Genomic DNA, 18,978 nt, shown 5'->3' with positions numbered 1-18,978 from the left:
GATATGTTTTTAAAATGATTTGTCAATAGGGCAACAGATTTTCCACATTTCATATTTTGTCCTCTACACATATCATGATTTTGCTAAATTGCTGTTGCTATCTTCTTCAGGAACTATACAGAGGATTTATGTTTCATATTACAGTTTTGTGTTGTGTTACCTGGCAAAAAAAAATGAAACCACATTGAGGATTGAGTGGTGATATCATTCCATGGCTCATTGGTACAGAAGCAGAAATCCCTTTCCAAATCTCATAGCAAAGAAAGCCATCGAGAAAAAATAATAAAAATAAAAAAGAATAAAATAATAAAAGAAAATAATAAAAGAAATTATTGAATAATTTTGTCCCTTTAACACGGTCTTATTGGTCTTTATATGTTATAGCTAATACAATAGTGCTTATATTTTACATAGCGAAGTACAATAACATATATTGCACTCCTGTAGGGTTCCACCCCAATTAAAATAAAGACGAAAGGACTTGGCACTCCAAGACCTTTCATCTTTATATTTCACATAGATTCAGCACTAGGAAAATCTCGATAAATGGTTGTTTATTTTTATTTTTTCTTTAATTTGCTGGCCCAGTGATGCAAAAGCAGCAAATTCTACTGGGTTTGTTTTCCTGGGCATGCTGTGAAGTCCAATGTGCCAATGACAGCTGTGACCTACAGTATACCGTTATCACAATGCTCCTTTTGCTAACGTTTGATGGTTGACACCGTATGTTATGCTGGATGACCAGGTCTGCTTATTGTGTGAAGAGTCACTGTAGCCTGCCATCCAAAATATATTATCCAGGTTGCTCGAAAATGAATTTATGTCTTAGACACTTCATCACTTACAAGAAAAGCAGATAATACATTTATCGTAAATGCAATTAATGCAAGTAGTTTATTAAATCAATGTATAAGTTATTGTCAAATATGAAGGTTTTATTTATTCTTTTTGACTAGCCGCGGTAGAGCAGAAATTGTGGCAATAGATTCTTAGTGCAATGTGTCATGTGATAAGTCACTTATTTTAATGGTTATTGACAATATGGCCTTCCTTTTGGATGTTGACTTGAGGTTGTACGTCATTATCAGAGTTAATATCTTGGGTATGGTTTCCAAAATCTTCCATTTTGTTTGCTGTATCTTGTATCTCCTTTCATGTAACTGGGATCAATACACTGTGTATGCTGTGCCTCAATTATATTGTAATAATTTTGCTGGTTACCAGGTGGGGTGGCAGTTGAAAAATTTGGTGAATGCACTACGAGAGGACCCGAGTGGTGTTATCTTAACTTTGAAAAAGCGGCCTCAGAGCATGCTTACCTCAGCACCAGCTTTACTGAAAAATATGAGATGGAAACCTCTTGCGCTGCAGGTAACTAAGCTAAATCATAAGCCATTCGCCTTCATTTTAGTCATAAACAAAAATTTTTGGAATGCTTTAAAGGGAAACTGTACCCTAAATCTAAGAGGGGACCAAAACTGCTTGACAACAGCATGCTACATTAGCCTGCGTTATATTAGGGTCACATCGTGCAGAAATACCAAACCATAAAAGCAAAAAAACATCCATTTATACTTAAATTAAGATCTGGAACATGTGGTTCTTCAGGATTCCTTGAAGGTTTATTATTATTAACTAGAGAATATCTAAGGAACCACAGATCACTAACTATTGCATTATAAGGCATGTATGTCCCCATATACAGCAAACCAGTCATGATTTTCGGAGTTCCTTAAAACTTACACAGACGTTCTCTTTGTGGTATATCCTCAAATCATGACCGGTCAGTGTTAATTAAAGAACACAGTCCTTAAAGGATCACTCCAGTGACTTTTTTTTGTGTTAACAATCATGAGTGTGTGTGTAGAATGTATTGAAATACTTGCCTATCACAGTCTTTTGGCATTTCCAATGCCGCTCCTTTCCACGCCGGCATCTTTTTACTATGTTTGTGACCTGCTTCTTGAACAGCTTTTGGTGTTTAAAGGGGTTGTCCGGGCTTTTCACATAATCTCAGTGCATATCTGGGCTGCAGAATGGTGACAATAAGTAATTTACCTTCTGTCACCAGTTTGCAGGGTGTTCTAGATATCACTCTCTTGCTTCTGATCAGAACGTCCAAGGGGTGGTGTGTTCTGGCATTGAAATGAGAAATGGTCGTTTCCTCCTACTCTACTAAAAACCTGCCCTCTATAGCAACCGACCCTCCCTGTCCACATGAACAAGCCCTCCTCACACAGTAACAAATCCTCCCCCTCTAGCAGCCTCAGTGCAGATAGCAGAACCACCCAGCTGCTCCTCCCCCAGACACACACTGAACAGTGATCTATGGAAAGTGAAACTCTAGTGAGGAGGGAAAATCGTCCTGTATTCTGGGCCACTCCATGATTACAATACATAACTCACTAATTATCAGTGATTCCTTCCCTCACTGTCCCAGGCTGCTGGCAGTGATGGGGCTCGGGCTGGCAGTGATGGGGCTCGGCTGCTGGCAGCAGTGAGAACAGACTGTGATGGCCAGTGATGGGGGTCTGCAGCTTCTAATCTGCACAGGGGATGGCAGTCACTGATGTAATCTGTTCTGTGACAAAGCCTCTGCTGTGTGAATGAGACAGCTCTGTGTCACTGATGTCTTCACACAGCAGCAGATTTGGTGCAGTGTATGTGTGAAGCTCCCACCAAGCTCCAGTGACCAGCACCACCCACTACCCACTCATTGGCTGTCAGTAAACTGCACCAGCACTCATCTTTATCATCATCCCAGCATTGGAAAGAGCACAGCAGTGATCCTGTATCTGTGAAAGCAGCACAATCTGCATCATATCCACAGTGGTAATAGATAGGGCCATTACATGTTCCATGCCATACTCCTTGTAGATAATTGATATTGTGTAATGAAAACTATATATAGCACCTAATGCAAGTCTATAGTAGATATGTGTATAATATACACTCACTGGCCACTTTATTAGGTACACCTGTCCAACTGTGTGTTAAGACTTAATTTCTAATCAGTCAATCACATGGCGGCAACTCAGTGCATTTAGGCATGTAGACATGGTCAAGACAATCTCCTGCAGTTCAAACCGAGCATCAGTATGGGGAAGAAAGGTGATTTGAGTGCCTTTGAACGTGGCATGATTGTTGGTGCCAGAAGGGCTGGTCTGAGTATTTCAGAAACTGCTGATCTACTGGGATTTTCACGCACAACCATCTCTAGGGTTTACAGAGAATGGTCCGAAAAAGAAAAAAAATCCAGTGAGCGGCAGTTCTGTGGCCGGAAATGCCTTGTTGATGCCAGAGGTCAGAGGAGAATGGGCAGACTGGTTCGAGCTGATAGAAAGGCAACAGTGACTCAAATTGCCACCCGTTACAACCAAGGTAGGCAGAAGAGCATCTCTGAACGCACAGTGCGTCGAACTTTGAGGCAGATGGGCTACAGCAGCAGAAGACCACACCGGGTACCACTCCTCTCAGCTAAGAACAGGAAACTGAGGCTACAATTTGCACAAGCTCATCGAAATTGGACAGTAGAAGATTGGAAAAACGTTGCCTGGTCTGATGAGTCTCGATTTCTGCTGCGACATTCGGATGGTAGGGTCAGAATTTGGCGTAAACAACATGAAAGCATGGATCCATCCTGCCTTGTATCAACGGTTCAGGCTGGTGGTGGTGGTGTCATGGTGTGGGGAATTTTTTCTTGGCACTCTTTGGGCCCCTTGGTACCAATTGAGCATCGTTGCAACGCCACAGCCTACCTGAGTATTGTTGCTGACCATGTCCATCCCTTTATGACCACAATGTACCCAACATCTGATGGCTACTTTCAGCAGGATAATGCGCCATGTCATAAAGCTCGAATCATCTCAGATTGGTTTCTTGAACATGACAATGAGTTCACTGTACTCAAATGGCCTCCTCAGTCACCAGATCTCAATCCAATAGAGCATCTTTGGGATGTGGTGGAACGGGAGATTCGCATCAGGGATGTGCAGCCCACAAATCTGCGCCAACTGTGTGATGCCATCATGTCAATATGGTCCAAAATCTCTGAGGAATGCTTCCAGCACCTTGTTGAATCTCTGCCACGAAGAATTGAGGCAGTTCTGAAGGCAAAAGGGGGTCCAACCCATTACTAGCATGGTGTACCTAATAAAGTGGCCAGTGAGTGTATATATACTAGATGTGGGCCCGATGCTATTGCATCAGGAGGGCAGTGATGTCACAATGGGGTGAGCTCTGTGGAGCTGTCTTTCACCCTGTCCGCTCTCTCTTCTTCCTGTGCTGTCTTCTCCCCTCACGTGCTCTCTCCTTTGTGCTGTCTCCCCCTGTGTGCTGTTCGCCTGTGCTGTCTTCTCCCCTCTGTGCTCTCTCCACCTTGATGTCTTCTTCCAGCTATACTCTCATCCCTGCAGGGCTGACACTCAAAGTCTCAGGGTCCCTTACTGACAACATATTCGGGTCCCCTGGAGATACCGCCCATCCTCCACTCCAGCTCTGCCTCCATTCCAGCATAATACATTACATATATATATATATATATATATTACACATACACACACGCAATATAGATTGTTGCTGGCTGTATACACTATAGAGACTGCTGCAGGCTGTATACCCAATAGACGGCTGCTGCAGGCTGTATACCCAATAGATGTCTGCTGCAGGCTGTATACACTATAGATGTCTGCTGCAGGCTGTATACACTATAGATGTCTGCTGCAGGCTGTATACACAATAGATGGCTGCTGCAGGCTGTATACAGAATAGATGGCTGCTGCAGGCTGTATACCAAATAGACATGCTCAAACATACACTGCACCAAATCTGCTGCTGTGTGAAGACATCAGTGACACAGAGCTGTCTCATTCACACAGCAGAGGCTTTGTCACAGAACAGATTACATCAGTGACTGCCATCCCCTGTGCAGATTAGAAGCTGCAGACCCCCATCACTGGCCATCCAACAGTCTGTTCTCACTGCTGCCAGCAGCCGAGCCCCATCACTGCCAGCCCGAGCCCCATCACTGCCAGCAGCCTGGGACAGTGAGGGAAGGAATCACTGATAATTAGTGAGTTATGTATTGTAATCATGGAGTGGCCCAGAATACAGGACGATTTTCCCTCCTCGCTAGAGTTTCATTTTCCATAGATCACTGTTCAGTGTGTGTCTGGGGGAGGAGCAGCTGGGTGGTTCTGCTCTCTGCACTGAGGCTGCTAGAGGGGGAGGATTTGTTACTGTGTGAGGAGGGCTTGTTCATGTGGACATGGAGGGCCTGTTGCTATGGAGGGTGGAGTTGTTGCTATAGAGGGCAGGTTTTTAGTAGAGTAGGAGGAAACAACCAGTTCTCATTTCAATGCCAGAACACAAACCCCTTGGACGTTCTGCTAAGAAGCAAGAGAGTGAAATCTAGAAAACCCAGCAAACTGGTGACAGAAGGTAAATTACTTATTGTCACCATTCTGCAGCCCAGATATGTACTGAGATTATGTGAAAAGCTCGGACAACCCCTTTAACAGAAGGTCACTTTCTCAATGTTCTGAGTTTCAAACACTAACATTGAGAAAGTGACAGCTGGTCACACAGCAAACGCTGAGTAAGATGACCGGTCTCAAATGTAGTCACGTGATACTGGAGTGGCATTGGAAACTATAGAAGACGGTGACCAATATGTATTTAAAAGGAACCTTTCATGTCATTTTTCCCTAATAAAATGCCCCCAATGTCTTACAGATCATGCAATGTGCATTGCTGGCATGTTGGTCTCAAGCTAAAAGTCCCAGCATAGACGTGAAAAAAAAACACTTTGTCTGTGTGCCCACGTAGCATTTTTTAAGCGTTTTCGCAGCGCTTTTAGACAAGCGTTTCTGCTGCGGAAACGCTTAAGATAAGCATCCAGTGTAATATAATGGAAAACGCACATGCTGTGCTAATGGTGCGTTTTTTTCTGCTGCGGGAAAGCTAAGCGGAAAAAACACAGCATGTTCATTAATTTTACGGAAACGCACACGTTTTCGCATACATACAATTGTATTACAAAAACGCATAGGAAAACGCATGCTAAAACGCTTAACAAAAGCGTCAAAAGCGCTTCATAAAAGGCATGCGTTTTCTCGGGAAGATGGTGTGCTTTTCCGCTCAGGAATATTCTGCTTCAAAAACGCAACTTGGGCACATAGCCTTAATCTTAACTCAATTGCCTGCCAGACCCTGGCTTTCAGTCATATGGGTGGTGCTAAATATAATTTCAGTCAAGGTCTTCTAGACAGTCGTTAGTCCCAACTCGGTGTGAATGATGGTCTGCACTGCCATGACAATCTGCCATGACGCCAATCGCTGAGGAAATCTGCATGCGGTCAACCAGCTTCCCGTGCATGCATACTCACAACATGCACAAAGCCTCTGAATCGCAGTGGCTTCCAGAGCTTGCACATATAGCCAATGAAGTTGGGGACATACATGACTGGATAGCTGGTTGTCAGCGCGCAGGTGCCAGATTTCTACAGCAATTGGCGTGATGTCAGGGCAGTCCAGGCCATCAATCAAACCGCGTTGGGCATGATTATTGTCCAGAGGACCGTAACTAAAGCGATATGCAGCGCCACCCAGGAAAGCCAGGGTCTTGTAGAAGATTGAGTAAAGTTTAAAAAGGTTTTTTTTAACTTGTATACTGGAACGTTTAGTTTGAGAATAACATTTTAGTGATTCCCACTGCCTAACCTGTTAGACATTGGGGGTAATTTAGCCGGTATAAATGACGACACAGGTTTCCTTTAAATAAGCGCTCTACACACCCATGATTGTGAACAGGGGACAATAAGAAAAAAAAATCACGAGTGCTTGTTAAAACACTCTGGAAAAAAATTCTACTATGTTATGCCTGGCACAACGCCTAATTGGTGCATGGTTTCTCTTTGGTGTTTGATTCTCTCAAGCACTACTCCCTTTAGTCCATCCCTAGACACAAGACTGCATGTATCCGTTATATATCCCGGAGAATTTCTATAAGTATTTAACATAAGACCCATGAAAGTCCATTGGGTACCAAATGTGTGAACCTTTCCTAGAGTAAAATGTAAATTAGAACTGTTTGAATTGGATAATCCCCCCTTAATTTAGTGTATATAGGTGTCCTTTTTAATGTGATTCATTCAAGCTGCTTACATTGAGCAAGGCTTGTTGTGCAGTAGATGTGCTCTTGTTCATTGCTTGGCCATTTATGGGTTCATTTTGCCATATCAGAATTTCTACTAGCACAGTCTCTCCTGGAAATGAGCATGCATGTCTTTGCTTGTGCTTCTCACTGACCATTCTGTATGATGGAGGGCAAGGGGGCGGAATGCATTATTGGAACGCTGTTGCGGAATACAATTTATGGGGTCACTGCTGAGAATGCACTGCTGTAGACCACTGAAATATTATATGCATTTTGTCTGTTGTGGAATATTGTGGCATGTTCGGATAATGGATAGCCCTGCTGCTTGAGAAGATCTCATTAATATTGCTGCCATTGTATTTTAAATCCACACACTCATTACTTATTAGTCTGATTTAATGGCTGAAGCTTCTGCTGCATATTCTATTGATATGAAAATTGAATGATAATAAGTGTCATCTTATTTTTTTAGTGGTATGATGATGAAATGAAAACTTATTCCTGGACACGTATATCAGTAAGCAATTTTATGTTACTAGATTTTTAGCACTTCCGGTATTGTTAGTACAGTATTTTCTCTCTAGTTGTGGATGAAAGAGATGGCTAGTTTTTTTTTTTATTTCAGAAGAGTTGTGATTTTTTTTTCAGTACTTTTCTAATGTTTGTATTCCTTTTATTCGGGTGATTTTAGTTTGATATCCACATTAGTTTAAGAACAGGCAGACATTCTTGTGAATCTTGTTCTGTCTTCCCTACGTCACTGTTATGTTCCATCTCCGATTGTCAAGAGAAGAACATGACAATTAAGCTTTCAATCTGTCCAAAATCTATACAGGTGTGCTAAAGCTCCTAGAACATGAAACGAGTATCTTGTAAAATCTGTTATATCGAGCAGAAATTTCCAATCTTTGTCCAGTGTGAACACGTGCAGTAATCGTGCGATCAGCAAGAATTGGCTTGTTTGCTTTTACAATCGCCTATGTCAGCATCATTTTCTTTCTTATTAGCAGGCATCTTTTAGTTCTTAGTGAATGCAATGGGAGGAAAGAAGAGCAATTTGAAAAACTATAACAATTGTAAAAAAAAAAAAAGTTAAATATAAGAGCATGTTTTTCAAATATGGAAACTTTCCATATCTTCAAAGGTGGACACTCCTTTTGTAAATCTAGCTTCATGTGTAGAAGCACCTTTAGGCTATGTGCACACACTGCAGATTCATCTGCGGATTCATATCTGCAGAACCGCAGGTAAAACCGCAGGTAAAATGACCTGCGGTTTTTCCTGCGGATTGTCCTGCGGTTTTGCCCTGCGGTTTGCCACCTGGACAATGGAATAGGTGGCAAACCGCAGCAGAATCCGCAGAAACAATTGACATGCTGCGGAAAAAAAAACGCAGCTTTTCCGCAGGTAAAAATCTGCAGCATGTGCACATCAGAATGTTAATCCCATAGGATAACATGCTACTGTACACTGTCTGCAGAACTGCTGCAGTTCTGCTGCGGTCAAAACTGCAGCAGAACCGCAGCAAAAACCGCAGCGTGTGCACATGGCCTTAGGGTATGTTCACACAGAGATTTTTGAGAATTCGTGTAGAGCAGTGTTTCCCAAAGTCCAGTCCTCGCGGCCTCCTTCAGATCAGATTTTCAGGATTTTACTTAGTTTTTTTCACAGGTGAGAACATCTGGTAATTTCTGATGTCCATCACCTGTGCAGTACTATGGAGATCTGGAAAAGTGATCTGTTGGGGGCCGTGAGGACTGGACTTTGGGAAACACTGGTTTAGAGCGAAAGACATTGTGGGGTGATTATTGGGTTGACCTGCAGTTTTGGGGGTTTTACTAGAATTTGGCTTTATCTAATGGAGACCAGTTAAAAAGATGATTTGAAATGTCAGTTGAGAGAAAACTGAGGTTGGGGAATGTTAAACTGAACAAAGAATAAGGAGGAATATGTAATGGATTTTATCATCCAAACCATAATGCTTATTAATCCATTAAGTTAGCTAATTTAGATATCATTGCTGTTGTGTGCTGCTTTAATAATTGCTAACATTTTTTACAGTTTTTCTACTGAAAGTCAAATATTTGAATTTCAGTAGCAATTTTTGTCGGGGAAAATAACTGATGTTTTACCACTGGTATGGAAGGCTAGGTTCACACCACAGCATAAGCACACCACCATGGCTTTTTGGTTGCATGAAATATTGGTATTTAGATTTCCACACATCTGGCAATTGACTTTAATGAGACAAACCATATGAAGCTTTGGACTCCCATTGACCTCCTTTCCAGAGGTGAGTGAATGAGTGAGGGAGAGACTGGAGGACCCCATACAATGTACATAGCTGGTTGCTTCCATGATAGTCTAATATCTATCAGCAGTGGGCCTGGGTAAGGCGAGTATCTTATGTCTCCTAAGGCCTGTTTCATACTTCCGTTTTTGACCATCAGTCAAAATCTGTGGTTTTTGCAAAAAAAAACGGATCCGCCTTTTTTTGGCGGATCCGTTTTTTTCCCCATTGATTTGCATTACCGGCGGATCTTGACGGATGGCCATTCGTTGGATCTGTTTTTTTTGCGGATCCGTCAATTTTTTTCCATCCGCCGAGATGCCTGGACGGACCATGTAACGTTTTTTGTGCTGAAGGATCCGCATTTTTATAGTGCGCATGCCCGGAGGAATCAAGTCAGGCGGACACTTAACCCTGAAATCATTTCTGGCGGACAGAAAAAATTCTCTCTCTCTCTCTCTCTCTCTCTCTCTCTCGCTCTCTCTCGCTCTCTCTCCTTCCCGGGCAGCGGTTCCTTTAAAATTCTTCATTCGGCGGATCCGTCAAAAAAATGGTCCAGTGGCATCCGTTCACTTCAGTTAACAACGGATCCGCTTTCCGCCATTTTGGCGGATTTTAACTGACACAAAAAAACTGATGTGTGAAACAGGCCTAATCCTTTCACCAGTCCAGTATTGAACCCCTTATCCCCCAACGACATGTATTGAAATTTAGGAACATAATAATATAATTGTAACTTTGATCTGCTATTTTTTTCTGCTTCTTACTGAAATCAGACATAACATTTTAAAAATAAGTTATTATATTTTTACTGATGGTATGAAAAACTACAGCACTGGAAACCGCAAAGCATCTGAATTAATGGACTAACTAGTGGAGCCCAAGAAAATAGGAAACCCCCCAAAATGATTGTATTTTAAATATGGTGCTGGTGACATCCAGAAATGAATAGATAAGCCTAGATATTGGACGCAGTTGTGGTACCATGTGATTGAATCTGTTGGATATCTTAATGGACGTTTAGATGAATAATCCAAATACCAGTATTTAATATACCGTATGAATTGTTTTTAACATATCATATTTGGTAATCTGACTGTGTCAACTGATGTCACAAAAGTAATTGTATTAATAATTAAAATGAAAAAACCCAAAGTACAGAATAAAGAATAATGTAACACAGATTAAATTCGCTTTAAGTCCATAATATGAGAATCCTTTGCTTATGAGTGCTGAGCGGTACTTAGCATGTCCTTCATACAGTCTGAGTTACATTGCACTAGGAGTTAAAAAAAAGAAAATGTCCACATTTGTAATGCTAGACTCTCTGTCAGCACCGCTCCCCGTTCCGCCGCTCCCGCTGCCATACTCACTACCCCCGCTTCCGGTCCGACTTGCTCCTCTGACGCGTCCTGGACGCGCGCTCCCGCTCTCCTCGCTTTCCGGCGGCCGGCGGCCCGACGCTCTCCTCCACTTCCCTCGGCCGCGCGCACCATGCCTCTGCGCACGCGCCGGGGGGTTAAGCCGCGCGCCTCTGCCGTCAGCTACCCGCCTGGCGTGACCTGACCCGGACCAGCCTCCTGACCTATCAGAACTCACCACCAGGTATTTCAGGCCGCCTTCCCTCAGTGGAGGCGCCTGACTATTGAGTTACCTCTCTTATGTCTAGGCCGCGCTCTCTGCTAGTTTCCTGCAAGCTTGCACGCTGGTTAACCCCTTGTGTCTTGTATCCCTTCTGCCTGATAATCCCTGTGTCTCCCGCCTGTGTCTCCTGTGTTCCCTCTTAGACTCCTGCCTGTGCCTCCTGGTAACCTCTGTGTCTCCTTCCCTTTTTAGTTTGCCTCTACCTGGTTCCCGCCATCCTCTTCCGTCCTTCTCCCTCAGCTTCTGGACCCTGGTCTCCCTGGTCTCTCTCCGGATCTTCCTCTGTTCCTCATCACCTGCTCACTCTCCTGAGCCGACCCCTGGTCCTGGCTGCCGTGGCGCTTGAACTTCCCGAGTCTGTTCCCTAACGGTCCCTGTATAGGGGTCGGTCCACTTGGTGCGCTCGCTCGGGGAGGGCTCGGCGTCACGGCCCAGAGGGTCCACTCTCGCCACCGTCATCTGCAGCGTAACACTCTGATTCATTCCACCTATGGTTCAGCAAGTCTAACTGTTCTAATTTATTAGCTCTTTAGGCGAAGTCATGGTCAACAATGCAAAATGATTGAAAAACAGAATAAATGTGGAATTCCCTTGTACACGGCTTGGCGCATATGTTGAGGCTACACATGTTGTTTAAATGTCCAAAATCATGGCAAAACACCTTGGCATTGTCATAGTTTCAGAAAATCATTGTAAAAAACAAACTGAAGTACGAATGCAATTTCATAAAATTGCAACTAATACCTGCTATGGCTGCAAAGTGTGAGCCCAGTGTAAGAAGTAATAATATATGAAATCAGATTGATATTCAGTAATCAATCAGTAATCTACAATATTTTTCATGCAGAATGAGTCAAGGTACATGATTAAAAAGGAGCCTAAAGGGGTAACATAGCGTAACATAATATTCCTTGTATGGATCATGAATTATAGTATTTTCAATTAATGGTACATGTTATAGTAAACAATGAAGTGAAAAGCTATAACATTTTCTTGCATCGTATAACACCTCCTGGTATTCTGCAATAATGTAGCTGGCCCAGATGTCACCTTTCTGCTCTTCAGAATCCCGGAGTGTCCATCAGTCATATCCTCCTTCTTCTCCTCTCGCTTCCGCAAACTCAATGTGGACAAATCTGAACTCATCATCTTTCCTCCATATCACAGATCTTCCTTACCTGACCTATCTATCACAATTAACGACATCACGCTTTCCCCCGTACCAGAAGACCGCTGCCTCGGAGTAACCTTCCTTTCCTTCAAACCGCACATCCAAGCTCTTTCCACCTCCTGTCGCACCAACTCAAAAATATTTTCAGAATCTGTCCTTTCCTCAACCTTCAATCTGCTAAAATGCTTGTGCATGCCCTCATCATCTCCTGCCTCGACTATTGCAACAGCCTTTTCTGTGGCCTCCCTGCTAACACCCTCGCACCTCTCCAGTCCATCCTTAACTCTGCTGTCTGACTAATTCATCTCTCTCCTCACTACTCCCCCCGCTTCTCCCCTCTGCAAATCTCTTCACTGGCTCCCATTCCCTCAGCGTATCCAGTTCAAATTTCTAATACTGACCTACAAGGCCATTTATAACCTGTCTCCTTCATATGTCTCTGAACTAATCTCCCGATATCTTCCCTTACGTAATCTCCGGTCCTCCCAAGACCACCTTCTCTCCTCCACACTTATTCGCTCCTCACCCAACCGCCTCCAAGACTTCTTCCGAATATCCCCCATCCTCTGGAATTTTGCCCCAACACGTCCAACTATCAACCACATTCGTATCCTTCAGAAGGAACCTGAAAACCCACCTATTCAGGAAAGCTTACAGCCTGCAATGACCCCGCTGCCTCCTCAAAACTACCGGAACTATCACCTCAACCAATGCCGGAGCTGCTGCAACTCCCTGACCTACTGTCTCCCTTACCGCCATCCTGTAGCATGTAAGCCCGCAAGGGCAGGGTCCTCTTCCCTCTGTATCAGTATGTGATTGTTAGTTTGTTTACTGTAAGTGATATCTGTAATGTGTATGTAACCCCTTCGCATGTACAGCACCAATATCAATGGTTCGATATGGTGCGATATAACTAAATAAATAATAATAAGGTATAGCATACTGCTTGTCTTTCTTGTAAGCTGAGTGCTCGTGGGCATGCACATGTTCAGTCATTCGAACTACAGTCAGTTCTCTCCATAGTCAGGGACAGCGATGGATGAGGTGAACAAACTGGGCAATTGCCCAGGGCCCCAATGCGCTAAAGGGCTAATTGCAAAACCCTACACTGCTACAGGTTATTGGGTTAGTATCTTGGCTACCTGCTTTAAAGAGGACACGTCAGTAGGTCAGCGAGCATTTTTGCTTACTCCTACTACTCCTTTGAGTAATCTGGTGTTTTTGTTTTCTAACCCCTTAGTCACCGGGCCACATTTTTAAAATCTGACCAGTGTCACTTTATGTGGTAATAACTCTGGACTGCGTCAAGGTATCCCATTGATTTTTAGTCAGGTTTTCTTTTGTGACACATTGCACTTTGTGGTAAATTTAGGTCGATATATTTTGTGTTTATTAAAAAAAAATCAGAAATTTGACACATTTTCAATAATTAGCAATTTTCAAACATTGAGCATTCCTTTAATACAAAAAGTCACAGCACACAAAACATTACTAAATAACATTTCCCTCATGCCTGCTTTACATCAGCACCATTTGTAAAATGTTCTTTTTTTGTTAGCATTTTAGAAGGTTTAAACATTTAGTAATTTTTTTATTTTTTTGAAGGAAATTTACAAAATTTATTTTTTAGAGACCTATTCAGTTTTGTAGTGACATTGGGGGTCCTATATATTGTAAAACCCCTGAAGTGATATGATTTTAAGAACAGCATCAGTCAACATATTCAAAATTGCTGTCAGGTACTTTATTAACCCTTCAGATACATCTCAGGAATTTATGCAACGTAGCATGACCGGAAATAAAAAAAATATTTTTAGCACCTAAATGTTGCGAGCTTCTGAACAGGTCCCTATATCTGGCAGACTCTAAGGCCGTTATTTAGCTGTGAATTGTCATAGTGCTAATAGGGTTAAAGAGGAACCCCACACACTGTTAACCATTTCAGTGCTGTAGTCACTATTGGCAGCAGCATCAAGGGGTAAAACTGCCATGTCAGTGCCAACAATGATCGTGGCTGATGCAGCAAGTTGTCATTTATAGTGTACAGACGACAGCTGCTGGATATTCACCCCTTGTGGGATGCTAGTCTCCTATATCTCAGGTCAGTAAAAAGATGTATTGGTGGTCATTAAGGGGTTAAATCCACCATTTGGTTCCAGAGATGCAGGCTTTTTTATTTAGTGCCAATTTTTATGGTCATTACTGAGGGGGAATGGCTGATTTTAAAAGATAAAAAATACACAGGGGAGCAAGCAGGAATAATTTAAGAAACAAAAGAGCAAAAGGCCCTTTGGTGAACTTGTAGTCCTGTGTGAAGTTTAGAGGAACAACAGAGGTGGTGACACTGGCAAGTCCTCTATCATCCATGTGTATAGTATAAAATACATAGTATGGATTGTACAAGTCATTCATGGGTTGATATTGTACCTAGCATCCATGATCTGTATATAATATTCATTAAGATCCTAAGATAAAAGCAAAATAAGCAAATAACCTTCACTAAGTAAATAAATAGTAATAGTACATGTAAGTAACATAGGGGACTACTTGGTTAACACTGTTTTGGTCGAAAAAGCTTAAAAGCCATCCTACCGTGTAAAGGTATAACTCAATCAGGACAATGCCTATCTCTTGTAGTTCACCTCACTCCGTGTCAGCAGATGTAAAAATAGAAAGGGGCAGAGCAGGACCTGGGACCGAACTGTTAAGATACCCACAGGTGGAAAGCTTTATAAGCAAAATGAACAGCCCAAAAAGGGGGAGCCACACCCCTGTTTTTACAAAGTACAAAAAAAATAAAATTAAAATAATAGTAATGTACCTTATATATAGCATACATTGCGTACAGTCTGGATGTAGAATAAATTGTATATAGTATACAATCCATATATGTAGAATAGATTGTATATAGTATGCATTGGATTGTATATAATGTACTTTGTATGTACTCAACATTTTCAGTATGCAGTATAGATTATATACAGTGTACATTGTTTTTTATACACTGCATATGAACTATATACACTGTATATAGTGTAGTGTATATTGTCTGTAGTATATATTGACTACATAGAGTATATATTGTATATACTGTACACTGCATATAGTGTATATAGTGTACATTCTCTGTATATAGAAGACATTGTCTATAAATTAGTGTCCACTGCCTATATACTGTTGTGTACATTGTCTGTATGTAGTATAGATAGTGTACATTCTCTGTATATAGTGTGAATTATATGTATATTATAGCTTATATATAGTGTACATTGTATTTAGTATAGATTGTATTCATGCCCAGTTTAGCGTGACAAATAATACATCATTTTAATGACTACTCACATAAGTTTCTCATTTAAAGGGACCCTGTCACGTGTTTTGGCCGCTATAAGATGAGGCCACTGCCTTTCAGGGCTTATCTACAGCATTCTATAATGTTGTAGATAAGCCCCTGATCCGACCTGCAAGAGAAGAAAAATAAGTTTTATTATGCTCACCCAGAGGGGCCGTCCGGTCCGATGGGTGTCGCAGGTCCGGGACTTCTCATCTTCTTGTGATGCCGCCCTCCTGCTTCTTCATCGCTCCCCAGCATCGCGCTCCTGTGCAGCCTGTCCTGTTGAGGGCAGAGCAAAGTACTGCAGTGCTCAGGCGCTGGGCCTTTCTGACCTTTCCCGATGCCTGCAAACTGCAATACTTTCCTCTGCCCTCAACAGGGCAGATAAGTACGCCTGCGCAGAAGCGCGATGCCGGGGAGCAATGAAGAAGCTCTGCAGGTCTTTAAACATACACTGGGAGACTTAGGGTTAAAACGAGTCCATTCAGTTTATTACCAAAACAGTTGCAGCAGCCATTACACTGTCTGTTACACATTCAGCTTTAACAAATGAATACAGTCTCTCACTGACCCCGGTCAATGTAACATGGACTCCTGTTCGTTACCTGTTGTTGTCAGCCACACAGGTTCCCGGGTACCTCTTATCCTCAGAGGCACCCTATAGCCACTTTTCACTAGCATGAAAATATAGCACAAAATACAGTCTCTTTCTGACCCTTGTCAGTGTAACACAGACTCCATTCCATTACCTGCTGGCCATGCAGGTTCCCGATCCCTCTTATCCTCAGAGGCATCCTATAAGCACTTCTCACTGACCCCGGTCAGTATTACTCACGGTTGTCAAGCCCGTCCACTCCTCTTGCTCTGTAGGATCCCGCCTGGGCACATGGAAGTCTGTCCACACTCTGACAGACTCCCTCACACTCTCATGTGCAACACACCTTCCTTATATAGTTGTAACCACACCCACAGGTGAGGTATGGATCACATGGTCTGATCACAGGTCTTCAAATTCATAACCACACACACCTCTTCAGGCAAAACGGGGTACAGTGAGCCTCCCCTCACCACGGAGTCAGGTACATTGGTAGCCAGACCCTCCCAACTCTCAGAGCTACCCGTAGCCCGGACCCAAATGTGAACAACAGCTACTTAAAAATTTACATACACTTCAGAAAAACACTCTGGGCTACATCACAGGGTGCTGCCATCCCTGTGATACATACCTCCCATTAACCACACGACCACCAGTCACACCACAGTAAATATATTTCTAAAGGTGCTATTAACACAAAATTCTCACCAGATGTCGCTAGCAACTCTTCCAATCCATACACTCAAAGGGATCAAACTGTAGATGACCATAAATTAACTTATATGTACTAAGGAGAAATGACACAGGGAAAAAGTACTGAACACACTTACTGAAATTCATACAAAAGCCTTTGTTGGTGGTGACAGCTTTATCCCGCGTCCTGTATGGAAAAACTAGTCGCATACATTGCTCATGTGTGATTATGGACCATTCTTCCACACAATCTTGAAGGTTCCCTGGGCTCCTTCTATGAACTCTGAGCTTTTTTTCTTTCCATAAATTTTCTATTGGATTCAGATCAGGTGATTGGCTGAATTATTCTTTCTCTGAAACCAGTTGAGAGTTTCCTTGGCTGTGTGTTCGGGATCTTTGTCTTGCTGAAATGTCCACCCTCATTTCATCTTCATCATCCTGATAGATGGCAGCAGACTTTTTTTCAAGAATGTTTCAGTACATTTGTCCATTCATGCCTCCTTCAATCATATGAAATTTACAAGTGTCGTATGCTGAAAAGCAGCCTCACGCCATGATATTCCTACCTCTAATCTTTACTGTTGATATGGTGTTTGTGAGGTCATATGCAGTGCCTTTTGATCTGCAAACATGGTGTTTATTATGGTATCCAATGAGTTCAATTGTGGTCTCATATGAACGGACTATATCCTCGCAGTATTACACAGTCTTGTCTAAATGTTGTTGAGCAAACTTTAAACGTGCTTGAACATGCTTTTGTTCAGCAATGGAGTCTTCCGTGGTGGGTACGCATACAGGTCATGGATGTTGAGGGGATTACTTATATAGCTTTCTTTTAAAAAATTGTACATGCCGATTCCAGGTCTTTCTGTAGCTCTCCACAGGTGGTTGTTGGCTCTTGGACAACTCTTCTGATAATTCTTTTCACTCCTCTGTCTCTGAAATCTTGCGGGGAGTACCTGGTCATAGCCAGTGTATGGTGAAATAGAGTTCTTTCTGCTTCCATATTATGGAACCTTACATAATTTAGAAATTCTTCTGTAACCAGTGTCCTCTGTATGTTTTGCAACAATAAGGTTGCAAAGGTCTTGAGACAGCTCACTGGTTTTACCCATTATGAAACGTTTATTTTGTGGCAACTCATTTTATAGGCCATCAGTTAAACTTTTTTCCTTGGTCATTTCTCATTATTACACATAACTTAATTTACGTACATCTATGGCTTGATTTCTTTACCTGTTTAGACTAGATGGGTTGTTACCAACATCTGGTGAGAATTTCATGTCAATAGCACCTTTAGAAATATATTTACTTAGAAAATTGGTGATGCGTTCAATACATATCACCCACTATGCATGTGTTTTTATATATACACGCACGCATGCACGTACATGCACACACACAGGGGGTTATACGAGCATAGATTGTATCACACATGCAGTCGCTGTGGCTGTTTTGAGGTCTGTGAATGAGGAACTTCATTTAGATAAATTGTTGAGACTTTCCCCTTCATATAGACAATTTTACTCAACCGGTTTTAGCTAGAATCACCCTATTTTTAGCCCATTGATATATATATATATTGATATAGTTTTCATCTCATTGCCAGGGAGGAGAGACAGCATATACATTTATACATGCTAACAACACAGACCAGCATCCATAGGAATGCTCATTTCTGATCATTCTCCTATGTAGACATGTGAATCGTGCACAACAACTGAGCAAAAGCGCTTCACAGAACTTTTTTAGCCCAAAACAAGAAAGTGAGTTAATAATAAAATTTTCATTACAAAATTTTCATCTTTACTTAAATTAGTTGTTGCAAAAATTAATACACCTCACATCAAAAACTAGTATATATAATGTTATATATTGCCTCCATGATTTTTAAGGACAACAGCATGTCTTCTAGGCATGGAATGAACAAATTGGTGACATATTGCAACATATATCTTTTTCCATTCTTCAAGAATCACTTTGCTTCAAGCCTGGATGCTGGATGGGGAGTGATGATCAACTTGTCTCTTGAGAATTATCCATAGGTGTTTCAGTTAGGTTAAGATCTGGAGACATACTTGACCACAGAATCACT

General features: G+C 42.1%; 1 protein-coding gene across 6 annotated transcripts in view; it reads left to right on the top strand.

The window, feature by feature from the left end:
* Nucleotides 1-18,978, top strand: part of CNKSR2 (connector enhancer of kinase suppressor of Ras 2) — a 589,838-nt gene that overhangs the window by 296,230 nt on the left and 274,630 nt on the right. For 4 of the 6 annotated variants that reach the window (XM_073565850.1, XM_073565849.1, XM_073565848.1 and 1 more), the window contains 2 exons: nt 1,225-1,371; nt 7,629-7,673. The exons of the other annotated variants lie outside the window; for them this stretch is intronic. In XM_073565850.1, coding sequence (XP_073421951.1) covers nt 1,225-1,371; nt 7,629-7,673 — 192 coding nt within the window. The remainder of the gene's footprint in view (nt 1-1,224; nt 1,372-7,628; nt 7,674-18,978) is intronic. 6 annotated transcript variants of the gene reach the window in all.

The sequence above is a fragment of the Dendrobates tinctorius genome, unplaced genomic scaffold (assembly GCF_039654945.1).
Source record: "Dendrobates tinctorius isolate UK_male_01 unplaced genomic scaffold, ASM3965494v1 ptg000016l, whole genome shotgun sequence".
In the NCBI taxonomy this organism is placed as follows: domain Eukaryota; kingdom Metazoa; phylum Chordata; class Amphibia; order Anura; family Dendrobatidae; genus Dendrobates; species Dendrobates tinctorius.
Note: the sequence above shows the minus strand (reverse complement) of the source record. Positions and strands in the feature narration are given on the sequence as shown.